At 37.2% G+C, this 14,608-nt stretch overlaps 1 protein-coding gene across 1 annotated transcript in view; it reads left to right on the top strand.

Moving 5' to 3' along the window:
• STRBP (spermatid perinuclear RNA binding protein) overlaps positions 1-14,608 on the top strand; it is a 54,348-nt gene that overhangs the window by 31,120 nt on the left and 8,620 nt on the right. The window contains exons 10-14 of the mRNA XM_007468376.1: positions 3,606-3,698; positions 4,348-4,547; positions 8,603-8,761; positions 12,006-12,140; positions 12,344-12,484. Of these exons, the coding sequence (XP_007468438.1) occupies positions 3,606-3,698; positions 4,348-4,547; positions 8,603-8,761; positions 12,006-12,140; positions 12,344-12,484 (728 nt within the window). The remainder of the gene's footprint in view (positions 1-3,605; positions 3,699-4,347; positions 4,548-8,602; positions 8,762-12,005; positions 12,141-12,343; positions 12,485-14,608) is intronic.

Below are 14,608 nucleotides of genomic sequence, written 5' to 3'. Positions count from 1 at the left end.
AGTTGTGGTGAGCAGGGGCTACTCTTTGTCGTGGTGCACGGACTAATTATGGCGGTGGCTTCTTGCTGTGGAGCAAGGGCTCTAGGTGTACAGGCTTCAGTAGTTGTGGCACTCAGGCTCAGTAGTTGTGGCTTGTGGGCTTTAGAGCGCAGGCTCAGTAGTTGTGGGTCACAGGCTTCATTGCTTCATGGCATGTGGGATCTTCCCGGACCAGGGCTCGAACCCGTGTCCCCTGCAATGCGGCAGGCGGATTCTTAACCACTGCGCCACAAGGCAAGTCCGTTATCTCCTTATATTTGAGCTCATTTATTCTACTGTGATCTGAGAACATGCTTTGTGTGATTTTTTTCCTTTGGTAGTTCTTGAAACTTCATTTATGGCTCAGCACATGGTCAGTTTTTATAAATGATTCATACTTTGAGAAGTATGTATATTCTGTAGTTGGTAGAGCCAGGATATTCTTTACATGTCAGGTTGCATTTGTTCATTATGTTGTTCAAACCTTATATACCTGTATACACACACACACACACACACACACACACACACACACACACTTTTTTAACTTGTTCTCTTAATTACTGAGAGAGGTATGCTAATTCCCCTCTATTGTGGATCGTCTGTTTCCCCTTGCTGGTCTGTCAGTTTTTAATTTCTACAATTTTGGCTCTTTTATAGTTTCAGATTTTCTGCCACAAATTCTTCTTGATTTTTTATTTTCTTTTTGAGCATCCTAATCATTCTTTTTAATAAAGTTTGTTTCTGAAAGAATGCTTCATCATCTGGGTCTCTTTGGGATCTGTTTCTGTTTTCTGCTGCTTCTCATGATTTTTGATCACAGTATCTTGTCTTCTCATGTACCTGTGTTTTGTTTTTGTTTTGAGTGATGGAGACTTAAATTTAAAATTTTTGGAGGGAATTAAAGCTTAGAGTAATGATATAGTGCTCCAGGGAGGATTTATATTTGTTTCTGGGAGATTACTAGTGGAATTGGCAATCTGGATCATATTAATGCAATCAGGGATTAAGGTGATTTGAAGGTGGGCTTCAGTCCTTGTGAGATCCAGACTATTTCTACTTCATTTACTTCTAGCATGTGGCATTGCAGAGGCCCAACCCACAGTGTGGGGAATTCACCAGGCCTTCTCCTTTTGGAGGTCCTTAAAGCCCAGTTTTTGACCCCTGAGACCTGGGGTGCCTGAGGTGCTCTGTTTAGTTCTTAGTGGCTTCTTCTGGATGTGGAAGATACCCCCAGGGGAAGTGTGGCCCCCAGAGCAGGGTTTCCTTTGTCTCTCGGATCTTGACCCTATAATTCTTTGTTGCCCAGGAACAGACATTTGGTCCATCTTTTCTGGTTGCTCTCATCTATTTCAGTTGCTTACTTTCTCGTACTAGAAGTGGAACTTGTGTATTTTGCAGAAGCTCCTCTGGTGACATAGTGGCAGCTAAGGTTGAGAGCTCCTGCTGCTGCTCATCTTCTGCTCCTGTCCTGTCCTCATCATGCCACTCCAACCACTCAGGCCTGTATGCTGTTTCTTAGCATGTTCCTGCCTTAAGACCTTTGTACTTGATGTTCTCTCTTCCTGGGGCTCTTTCCCCACATAGCTGAATAGCTTACTCTTTTACTTTCTTTAGATCTTCATCAGAAAGCTACCTTATCTATAAGTGATACCTTTCTGATGGGCATCACATGTAAAAAATTTAGCAACACATCCTCCTCCTTAAGCCTCTTTTATCCATTGTGCTCGGGACCATATGACATGTTGGGCTTAGTCTCCACCACCAGATGCAAACTCTTTAAGAACAGGGATGTTGTTTTGTTCTCTGTTAGATGTCCAGCACCTAAAATTGTCCTGAACATAGAAAAACTATTAATATTTGTTGCTGGATGAATACATGAATAAAATTGTAATGAGGATGGTGAAAGTACAGGCTTCATAGGGTGCTTGTGAGGCTTAAATAAATTAATTCATATAAGGTATTAAGAACAGTGCCAGGCATATGGTAAGCCTTCACCTATTGTTTTTAAAAATTGTTGCCTCTGAAATGGTCACTTCTTATTTCTAGATTCTGTAGATGTTGAAAACAACTTGCTTTTTGTAACACAAGCCCATCCCCCACCCCCCCACCCCCTGCCCCCCCATTACTATTATGATTAGCTCCAGATTGTACAGCCCTTGTCCAAGGGCAGGGATGGTAGAATGAAGCTTAATCCATGCAGCTCTATTCACGTAGCTGGAGGATTTAGAGAATAGATCCATATGTCTAAGCCAGCTGGTGAATTCCAGGCAATCAGGGAGCAGCTTTTAATGTAACTTAATGAGTGGGAGAGTGATTGAATAGATGTTGTTCCTTTTTAACTTTATCTCTTGAAGACTGCATTCTGGGAGACTGGCAAACTCACAGTTTTATGTAATGCAAATGAAATACAATACTAAGCAGATATAAGCAGATATTGCCTTCTGTTGAAGAGAGCACATCAAGATTGATTGACCTGAGTGGTAAGTATTGACTCAAGCAAATGCTGAAGTCAGTGTTTACCCCAAGGGACAATAAATCTTGATGATCAGAGAATATGTAGTTAATCTCAGTGTTATTACAAGGTTTCACTAAGAAGTATCTGGAAATCTTATGGCATGAATCTTTTGAGCATAACTTTCCTTTAGGAAGAACCCAACAACCAACTTTTACGTTGAAAACACAGAGTTCTTTAAAGTAGTACTTGGACAGGTTGATGAGCTTTTCTCTGATTGTTTTTATCTTGGACAGCAAAGCTCCTGCCTTATGTCTTGACGGCATTATTAACTAGCTGCTTTATCTAAGAAATTGATTAATATTAGTTCAGTTAGTTTTTGTTCCATACCCATTATGTTGTTTCTGAGTCTTATGTTAGATAGTTTATAAGATACAGACAAGGAGAAAATATCTTTGACCTTCATGGAACACTAAGGAAACACAAGGTCTCTGTATATGAAATAGACAATGACACAAGACAACGTATGACACTTTATATTTCTGATACCATAGAAACTCTTCTAAAAAGTTGAGATGAGAAGGAAACTGAAGAAAACTTCATGGGGAAGATGAACTGTAAATAAAATCTTGAATAGAAATATGAACAGGCAGACAGAAGAATATGTCATAGTATGAGAAATAATCAGATTTCCGTAAGCATGATATTTAACATGTGGACTTTAAAAATTAATAGTATAATAAATGTGAACTTATAGAAATAATTTGAAGAGACATAAGTGAAAATAAATCTTACTGCCACAGATAACCACCTTTAACATTTTGATACATATCTTTCCAGACTTTTTTCTGTTTATGCATATACAGATGTGAATATTATGCATAGATATTTGTATGTGTATATGTGAATAAATGGGAAAATAAATACTTATAAAAAGGGATAATATTGTTTCATAAAGACTCACTTAAAACATTTTGCTATTACAAGATTATAAATATTAAATTTATCAGTGAAAGGGTCTTATGGTCCTTGTGATTCCTAAGATTTTTCCTTCCTGAACATATTAGGTACATTTGGTAGAGTAAGTAGAATCATTGTTTTGACTGATAATGAATCTCTTGTAATTGTTTAGGTGCTGGGTCTTCAGCTCTGAAGAGGCCGTTTGAAGATGGATTAGGGGATGATAAAGATCCCAATAAGAAGATGAAACGAAACTTAAGGAAAAGTATGTAAAATCTTTATTCTTATAGATGTCAACTAGAAAGGATTTATGTCTCAGGAAAATAAAAATTAAAAAGTGAAGAATTTGATTGATTTGAATTGGAGTTTTAAGAAACTGATTGAATAACTTTTGTTTCCAAGCATCATTTGCTTAAAATATACTGACAAACTAAAATTAATGTATAGCTATGGTAATGCATATTACTTTTACAATGATGTTAGCATAATTATTTAAGCAGTAGTTTTAGAATTACTTACGAAGTGAATTTATATGTGCGTTTTGAAATTCTTTTTTATTTATTTATTTATTTATTATTATTATTATTATTATTATTATTATTATTTTTATTTTTAACAGTACGCGGGCCTCTCACTGTTGTGGCCTCTCCCGCTGCGGAGCACAGGCTCCGGAGGCACAGGCCCAGAGGCCGTGGCCCACGGGCCCAGCCGCTCAGCGGCATGTGGGATCCTCCCAGACCAGGGCACGAACCCGTGTCCCCTGCATCGGCAGGCGGACTCTCAACCACTGCGCCACCAGGGAAGCCCTGAAATTCTTTTTTAAAATCTGAATTTATAGTGGTCACTAGGAACCTACAGAAACAGATTAAAGCAAAATGGTTTAACTTCTGATCTTATTCCTCTCTCTCTTACAGTTCTGGATAGCAAAGCAATAGACCTTATGAATGCACTAATGAGGCTAAATCAGATCAGGCCTGGGCTTCAATATAAGCTCTTATCTCAGTCTGGCCCTGTCCATGCCCCAGTCTTCACAATGTCTGTAGATGTGGATGGTACAACATATGAAGCCTCAGGACCATCCAAGAAAACAGCAAAACTTCACGTAGCAGTGAAGGTACAGTATTTCTTTTACTCAACAGTGCTTTGTTATTTTATGTTGTAAATAAGTTGCTTGTTTGTCTATAGTAAATTAACAGAATTTTTCAAGATTTTAATGACAATGGCATACAGTCTTTTGTCACCTCTGGACCACAAAACTCTTCTTTTTTTGGTTATAAAATGTGTTGATCATATAAAATTTGCAAAACACAAAAAAGTAAATAAAAACTGTTGGTTGCTTATCTCTGAGGCAGTTCATTAATATTTGTATATAGTATATACTTCCAGTCCTTTTCTGTTTCTTTTTTTCAGGTTGAGCTCAGTGTATATGTAGTTTTATGCTCTTGATTTTTTTTTTTTCATTTCACATGTCATCAGTGTTTTTCTATGTTATTAAAATCTTCATAAATAATTTTAACTGGCTGTATGATTAACATGATATAGATGTACTATTTTTTGTTTAAACATTCCCCTATCATTGGATATTTTGCTGTTTGCAGATTTTTTCTGTCATAAATAAATTTAATGTGTTTTTTTTTTGCATGTGGTGCCTTTTCTGTATTTCAGAACATTTTCATAGAGAATAGGTCCACGATTGAACCAGTCAATTATGCATATAGGTTTATAGAAAATTCTTAAATATTGGAATCTCTCCATGACTACATTTGACCTCTTGCAGACAAATGCGAAAATGTCAAAGATCAAGTAGATAGAAGATCACTTTTCACTAAAGAAAAGTTCTGTTATGTTACAGTATGACATAAGATGTAATTGGTCTGTTTTCATAGTTATTCCAGTTTGCAAATATTATTAATGTAGATGCAAACATTATCCTAGATGCTAAGGATACAGCAATGATCAAAATAAAGTCCTTGCCCTCCTGGAGCTTGCATTCTAGTGAGGATAGAATGGGGAGAAAGACAGCGGGATATACAAATGGGTCAATTATTTGTCAGGTAGTAATAAGCACAATGCAGAAAAATAATAACTAAGCTGTAAAATTATAGAACAATATGTTATGTTGTTTACAAAAGGGGTACTTTTTAAGTATGTTGAAATAGTATGAGTTTAAAATGAGGCAGAAAAAGAAAACTAAGAATGAGGGAAAAAGTGAATTTAGGAATAAGGCTAAAAATACAGTTTAATAACTTAGCTGTAAAGTATGCTGAGAATGAGTCACAAATTTGGATCTAAGTTCTCTAGCATCTGACCCAGAAAGCTTTTGAAATATCAATATCAATTCACTGTCTATGACATAAGAACTGAAGGAGGAGTGTGGCTGCCTAGCAGCACGTACCCTAAACTGATGAAGATTAGTGGCCAGTCTTCCCTTTCCTCCTCTAGTCCTTTTTCCTGACTGTCCCTCACAAAGGACACCTTTAAGGACATAATCAGCCATATTCCATGAAAAGAATGTTAATCATTGTGGGGAAAAGATCGGCTGAAGGGGACAAGGGGTAAAGCCCCTCTGCAGAGGTTCCGGAGCCATCGGCTCTCTGCTGTGCGGAAGCCACGAGTATGACTTTCTCCTGAGCGGAGAGCCATGGGGTAGGGTGTGCTGCATGCTTTCACTCTTGGCCCCTTGTCTTTGAGGGTATCAACATTCTCAGCCTCAACCCCTCTCCAGGAGAATACAGGCATGGTTACCCTGGATTTTCCAGTCACCTTGTTTCCAAGAATCATTTTTCAGCTCAATTGATGTGTTTATTAGGCTTGATTTGTTTGCCAGACATTTGAAACTCACTTTTCTTTGGTATACCAGTTTTTTTGGCCTTAATATATGTTTTTTTAACTTTTTATTATGAGAATTTTCAAACACGAAGTAAAATAATGCAGTACACATCCATGTGCCCATTAAAGAACTTCATCAGTTGTCATCATTTTGCTAATCTTGCAGAAACAAGTGTTAATTATAATCAGAGATAAAACAGGATTCAAACTTAGTGGAAAAGAGTAAAATATACTTTTTTACCAACAGTCAAATGGTGAAGGTGGGCAGAAACATTGCATGGTGCAACATGGTAAAGTACATAGAGGGTTCTGGTCCTTAATAGGAGGATGCATCTTGCATGAAAGGAGGTGGGACATATTTTATAGGCCCCTCTTCATGCTGCAGGAAGAATCATGGCCTTAATATTGATTCCAAACAAACTGGTTCTGTAGGTCCAAAAACTCCATACTTTTTTCTTTTTACTTCTGTAGCATATGTCAGTTAATAATCTTAGAATATGTGTTCATAGAAAAATAATTTGAAAATTTTTTGTTAATTGTGCTGTATTGCAAGTACACTTCTAATATCCTTTGAGATTATCCATCAGTTATATAAAATATTTGTAAATGTATTGAAATATGTTGCTACAAAAACAATAAATGAATCTGATATGTGTGGAAAGGGCAGAGAGAAGTGGTGTTAAGTAATTCACATTAGACTTTTAACAGTCTGTATTAAATTGGGAAACTGTCTTTAGGTTTTTTTGGAGTAAACAAATCAAATTTCTTTGGGACTCTTGGCTTTTGACTTGCAGCCTGTATTAGCCTGGTGTTAACTCCAGACCGAAAACTATTCCTTCTGAGACGCGATTCCTTAGGGAGAGCATATTTGCAGGACTCAGGCAGTGGAGAAGGTGTTTTCTTTATAAATATTGACAAGGGTATAAGCAAACAATGTTAGTGTATTTAGTGCGAAATCCTACCTGAGTACTCTTAGAACTTACGATGTTACCAAAGTATTCTTGGCCTTACTCCCAATGAATATAAGGAATTTATTTACGATTTGAAACGTTCAACAGAATATCAGTTTCTCCATATGAATTGGGTGAATTAATTTCAAGTTCTCTAGGCACAGAAGTCTACTTCTGCCCATTTTTTGTCTAGAGTAATATTTTGTTTATATTGGCAGAATCCTTTGTACAGAATGCCATTGTTTATAAAGGCTAGACTGTTTGGCTACTCATTTGTGTGGCAGCCATAACAGTTTCTTGAGACACCTATTGGGTATAGTTGGGATTATAAAGAAATATGCTTTTGCTTTTACACTCCAGCAACTTTAAACATTAGTCAAAAGCTAAAACAAATATAGGGATCTTTAGGCACCTAGTTCTGGTACAGACCTTTAAGTCAGTAGCTGACAATGCAATGTCAACCAGTTTGATAGAGGCTTATAAAAATGCTAGTGCACATATTCTTCTGCAAGCATCTAAAAAGCAGTTTAACCTGGAAGGAGATATTAAAAGGTGTACAAAAACCACACACACACACACTGTTCTGAAAACTGTATTTTAAAAGAGATGAGAAATGCCAGGCATGAGTAGAAATATAAGAAGAGTGAACATTGGGGGAAGCCATAATGTAACTGGGCCTTGAGAGGCAGGGATGGAGATACAAACCTAAACTTGTTCCTTGTTCACTTAGTGGCAGAGAATAAACCTAGAGACTGAATCTTTTCTTTCAAGTCTCGATTATGGTTTAAGTGGAGAGCCAAAGGGATGGATAGTAGAAAGCTTCAGATGTAATTTTGTAATTAACAGGCATATTGGCTCCAAGGTAAAGAAAACTCCTTGATTTCCCTTCTGTGCTAATTTCCCCTATTGGATTGAGTCATAGAACTTAGAGGTCAATTAATCAGTCTTCCTGTTTTGCAAATTGGAAAACTGAGGACCAGAGGAGAAATAGTTAGACCATCAGGTGTTTTCCTTTCTAGCCTAGTGTACTTCTCTCATAGTGTGCGATTTCACTCTCCCCCTCACTCACTGGTTGCACTTGGCTACTCTGTTTCTCTGCCTCTCGTCTCCAAATTAAATGAACCCAGGGTAGCCTCAGGTTTGCATTTCTGTTTTCCGTTATTTAAACCTAATTACTCTGAGGAGGTTTCCCCCATTTTCCATGGTGACACTCTGGAAGGTAAAACTTTTTTAACCAAGGATTTATAGATTTAGCACCATCTTTCTCTTTCTGCAAGGTGTTTCATGGTTTCAAATGTTGTGGGTTTGAAACTGTTGTTCTCAATATTTCATCTGTTCTCTGTGGTGTCTGGTGTTTGAATAAAACTGAATCTTAATGTAATTTGTACAGGTACTGCAAGCAATGGGATACCCAACGGGCTTTGATGCAGATATTGAATGTATGAGTTCCGATGAAAAGTCAGATAATGAAGGCAAAAATGAAACAGTGTCTTCAAACTCAAGCAATAATACTGGAAATTCTACAACTGAAACCTCCAGTACCTTAGAGGTATACTTATATATTTTTTTCCTTGGAAAAAAAGTAATGTATGTTCATTGTCAAAAATTTGAGAGGTATGGAGAAGTATAAATGAGACAATCGAAAGCATATACAAGTGTATGTATTCCAGAGGCAGCCATTATTAATATTTTGCTTTATTTATATCCAGCCTTTTTTCTATGTGTATTTTTTATGTAGGCAATCATATTTTCATATAGTTTTACATCTTGTTTTTTTACTTAACTCTAAAAATCGCTGTAAACATAACTGTATACTGTACAACACATGGATGTATCCTAATTTAACTAGCATTTCTCCTTTGCTGGCCATGGGAGTTGCTTCCAGCATTTCACAATCATAATGTATCAGGAGTGTCAACAATAACTGAAGAGTGAAAAACAAAAAGATCTAGGGACTTCCCTGGCGGTCCAGTGGTTAGGACCCCATGCTTCTACTGCAGGGGGCCCCGGTTCCATCCCTGGTTGGGGAACTAAGACCCCACAAGCTGCTGTGCTATAAACGAATGAATGAATGAATATGTGTATGTATGTATGTTTGCAAACTTAAAAAAAAAATCTAATGGGGAAATTTAGGATTATTTGAAATTTGTGCTAAGCTATGGGGGTCAGTGGGGTCATCATTGAGTTGGTCCAGCCCTAAAGAGGGCGTCTGATTTAGTATGTTCCTCAGACTCTTGAGCAAGTCCTGACCTATGACGTATTGTCAGAGATAATAGAATGAGACAAAAATCCAAGTACTGAGTATACACGGCTTATTTGGGAATTCATGGGGCCCTTGCTTATTGCATTCTACATAAGAAAAATTGGCTCTAAAGTAACCGCAGGAGCTTACATTAAATTTAAAAAAAGTGTCATTTGTAAGAATGAGTATCTATCAAGGACTTAGTGGACTATAATTTTTTCCCCTTTTAGTACCTGCTTACTGCTAGATGCTGCAGAAATTGTGTCCAGAGCCTTAAGATGTTCTCAGGATAAAAGGGCAAAAGATACGCTCATAATTACAATGTAATGTGATAAGCACCATGATTGCAAAATGAATATAATAATGTAAAATCTCAAAGGAGGATGTGATTATGAAATGTACACACATGTAAAATCAAAGGGAGTAAACCGTGAGCTTGGTTTGAGATGATGAGTAGGATTTTGCTATGTGGGGAAGAGGTGGAAAGAAGGCATTCTGGGCCAAGGAATAGAAGGTATAATACCTGGAGTTGTGAAAGTAAATGTTTGAGAAGTACCAGGTAGGCCTGTATGGTGGGGACTGATGGGGCTGAGGCCTGTGAAAGCCATGCCTGACTCTCATGTGATGCTGTGGAGGATAGAAGACATGGCACCTGGCTTTAGAGAGGACCAGTCATTCATAAGTGGTTGTCACAGGCAGGCCAAGATGGTTTGCTGGCAGTGTTGTAAATAGTAAGAGAAAAAGAGCGCATTAATTATGGGGTACAGACTGTTAAGTTCAAAGGGAATTAAGAGAGCAGCGTGGGCTAAACTAATAGCAGTTATGAGAGTATGTGGAGGTTCTGGTTGTGAATCCATCTCTTCTTTGCTTCTGTATAATCTAGTAATGGGGAGGGGAGAAAGCTCTTATTCTTCATTAAAATAGTAATAATTGATTAGAACTGCAAATATTTTTATCTTGACTCATTTTTATAAAGTGATTTCAGATTTGGAAAGCAGGGAGTGATTACCGTAGAGTAGTTTCAGAAGTTACTCATTACCTTTTAAAGATGGACTCCAGAAATTTGCCTTGAAATTAAAAAGATGTAGATTATTAAAAACTCTTCAAGAACTGGTTTATTGCAAAAGACCCAGGAATGTTTATTAAAATTGTCTTTAAAAATTGTCTAATATTTCACTTTTATAGCATCAACCACTTATTAAATCAGCGTAGAGTATATTAAGAGAATCTTGCTGTCCATAAGGTTTACATATATGAAAATCCTATTATATGTAATAATTCATTTTTGTTCAGCATTTCTTGAGCAATTACTGGGATAGAATTACAGACATGCTCTCTAACCTCAAAAAGTGCTCAGTCCTTGGGTCTTTCCTTTCTAAAATTATAGTTTTGTGGTGTTTTGTGGTTTGTTTTATTTTTGGTGCTAGCCTCTCTCTCTGTTTGAGCCTTCACACTCTTATGTGAATTACTTGTCTTCCTCACCTCTAGTCTTATCCTTATGTCAGTTCTTTCCACCACTCCTAGAGCAGTTTTCTAGTCTAATCGTGAATTCCCCAGATTTAAGTCTTTCAGTGGCTCCCCATTGTCCATGATAAAGTCGAAGCTCATTTGCATGACATTTGAAGTCCTTTATGATTTGGCTCCATCAAGAGTGTTTCTAATCTGCTTCTGCTTTCCTCTTCTCACTCGCTTAATACAGCCAAATGGAACTTCTTGCCATTTCCCAAACTAATGGTCTTTCTTTCTCTTGGGCCTTTGCATGGCTGTTTCTTCTGTCCAGAATGCCCTTCTCCTTCGTTTCCTCCTTCTCATGCTCTGGTACTTACCTTTTAAGGTCAGGTTTGCATGTCACTTCCAGGAAAACTGTCCTGTTTGCCCTAGAAAATGATTCCTTGTACTCTGTTTCCATAATATCCATGGGCTCTATAATGTACATTGTTTTACAGTGATTAGATCAACCCCTCCTTCTATACTCTAGCTCCTTGAGGGCAGGGTATGACTGCTTTTATTATTTTTAAATTTCAGAATTCATAGTCTGTAGCCTACTGTTATTACTCTAGGTGTCGTTAAATCTCTTTAGAGAGACTGAGAGGTGTGTAGGCACATTTTGTGTCCATCTCCCAAGTTGAGAGTTATTTCTTCCTAATCCTAAAGATGAAAAACAATGAATGCTCAGGTGTTATGTGAGTCTCAACTGTTCTACCTACATTGTCAGTCATTTAGAGTATTGTTCTTAGATCTTGAACACCCCAGATCAGACCCTGGAGTGCCATGTGATGGCAAGGCTACACTGCTCTTGAATACTGATCTGTTGAGACAGCCTGCTTCCATGGCAGGCTGGCCAGATGACTTACTGTGATGTTTACTGCTTGTAGAATTTCTATACCTTTAAAGATATTTTGCCATTTGTATACAGAAGTAATCATGCATCCTAGCCCCTGAATGCTTTAAAGTACAATTCTTGAGCCTCTTTGTCAACGGAGACGTAGTATAATTGTATTAATAAGAAATCTAATACTCTAAAATCTTACTTGATTGAACCTCCTTTTAGGTAAGAACTCAGGGCCCTATCCTCACAGCAAGTGGCAAAAATCCTGTAATGGAGCTCAATGAAAAAAGAAGAGGTCTTAAGTATGAACTCATCTCGGAGACTGGTGGAAGCCATGACAAACGCTTTGTAATGGAGGTGTGTACCTAGATACAAGCCAACCTTATTTTTCCCCTCAAAGACATAGGATATCCTCAGCTTATATATAAGAAAGCTTTAGATTGAGTCAAATCTCATGGTACTGTTTGACTTTTGGTGTTTTCTGTGTTGTGACACATTTAAATTAAAACTACATAGAGGAATTGCATGGGATAATTGCAGAGTATTGTTCTTGATTTTAGGTAGAAGTAGATGGACAGAAATTCAGAGGTGCAGGTCCAAATAAGAAAGTGGCAAAGGCAAGTGCAGCTTTAGCTGCCCTGGAGAAGCTGTTTTCTGGACCCAATGCAGCAAATAATAAGAAAAAGAAGATTATCCCTCAGGTATGAGTTAAGCATTAAACCTTTGAAAGATATTACCAGAATTAAATTTCCTTTCCTGTCTTTGTGCCACTTCAGGTTTTTCTAAAGTTACTTCTTTTTCTTGGATTTGGCAACCTTTTCTTTGGGTTTGATCATGAATAATAGAAATATGATTAGTGGTTCTCTGTTCTGTGGTCTTTTAGGCAAATTATATATTAAAAAGAGACTATAAGCATTATTTGGGGGATTTAGGTCATTCTTGAAGAGGTAGAGTGTTGGAGGGTTGGGACTTTAATGAGATACTAGCATTTGTTTAGTTTAGGGGAGCTGCCAAGAGTATTTGGGGCTTTACTCTCATCAGAGTCTGCAGGTGCTCTTCCATTTCCTTTGCAGTTTTGTCCTTTTGCATTATTTATTTTGGGTTTTCCTTTGAGGGCATCACAGTAGAACTTCACCCTTTGTTGCTTCTGTTCATTACCGACATTGGAAATGTCAGAGCTGCTAAAGGCCCAGGATTGTAACAAGGGTTGCAGTAAGAAAAGATGGCCTCCGAATTGCACGCTTTTGAATAACAGATTCTTCTATCCATTCATTTACGTATTCAAAAATATTTTTCTAGACATATACCATGTGCACGATTGTGAGGGAAAAGGAGATATGTTGACTATAAGACACATTCTCTCCCTCGTGGAGAATACTGGTATAATAATGTCTGAATCTGTTATGTGATAGGAACAAGTCAAGTAAAAATGTTTAGACTAATAGAAGGAAGCTTAGATTATTTAAGATTCTGTGTTAAATATGCATATGCAAAGTCCATTATAAGAGGTTAGAATAGCTCTCATTTTATAGATGAGGAAATGAGGCTTGAACACATTAAGATACCGCTTGTAGTAACATAGCTAATTGATGGTAGGGGTTCCCTTTGAAACCTGGTTCTTCTCCTTCCGAAGACCATTGGCATGCTCCTATTGTATATTATATCCACCTTGGAAATTTGTTTTGTGTTAATTTAAACTTCTTGTATTTACTATAATAAACACTGCTTATATTCTAGAATTCAAAATATAAACAAAGAAAACGAACTTTTACTGAGATGAAGTACAAATAAAGCGTTTAAATTGCGGTGGTACACATGTAGAGAGAGGATAAGTGGATTTTCTTTTTCTAAAATCTTCCTAGAATATGTTCTAAATTAGTAGAAGGATAATTGTTACCTTTGTTTGTTTTGGTGTGTTTTTCTCATGCGTTACATCTTGTATATGGGTCAGTTAATTTTAGTGTTTAAAAAAGCCTATGCTATGTGCAGATACTTATTAGGTAGTTAGGTTTGGTTCTAGGAGACATGAGCTTGATTTGTGTGGAGTCACTCTGCTGCTGCCAGACTACTACTTTCTGACTACATTTGACTAAGCTGTGTTTTTCAAAGAAAATGCCCACATGAAGTTAACTCATTTTTAGAAATTTTCCATACTAAAAGCTATAAAACTCACGTGTTCAATGTGCTTGACAGCCAAGAAGCAGTCTATTTTGGTTGGATTTTTTCAGCCAAAAGGAAAAAATGGCTCTTCTCTGTGCACGATACATTCGACCTTGAAACTGTCTTCTACCCAGTTACAGAGGCTATCCTAGGATTTTTTCAGTGAGAGATAAATGTGTATATGCACTGACTATTTAAGCTGTCTGAGATGCTGTTGACTTGATCGTACAATGCTTTTGAGGCTTTGCACCTCCTTCCCTGCAGCTTGGTTATAGCAGGGAGTATTAGCAGTTTTTTGAGCTTGAGTTTTTATTGCATCTTTATATTAAAAAGTAAATATAATATGTAATTTAAAACTAGATATTTTCTTATTTCTTAAATTTTCAGTTTTGGAAAAGAATGTTCTAGCAGCCCTGGGTACTGTTAATCTTTGTCCTTCTCTGTTCTACTTTTCAGAGCTTTGTATCTATTTTCTCAGTTGCTCTTTCTACTCTGAAGTAAGGAAAACAAAGTGGGTATCATAATTGTCATTTTGCAGTTATTGGGGAGACTCCCATAGAGATTATGTGACTTTACCAGAGTCCCATAGCATTTTAGAGCAAGAAGAGACTTCAGAGGTGATACACACACACACACACACACACACACACACACACACACACACA

Source organism: Lipotes vexillifer, unplaced genomic scaffold (genome assembly GCF_000442215.2).
Source record: "Lipotes vexillifer unplaced genomic scaffold, Lipotes_vexillifer_v1.1 scaffold1285, whole genome shotgun sequence".
In the NCBI taxonomy this organism is placed as follows: domain Eukaryota; kingdom Metazoa; phylum Chordata; class Mammalia; order Artiodactyla; family Lipotidae; genus Lipotes; species Lipotes vexillifer.
This window is presented reverse-complemented; position numbering and strand designations above follow the sequence as displayed.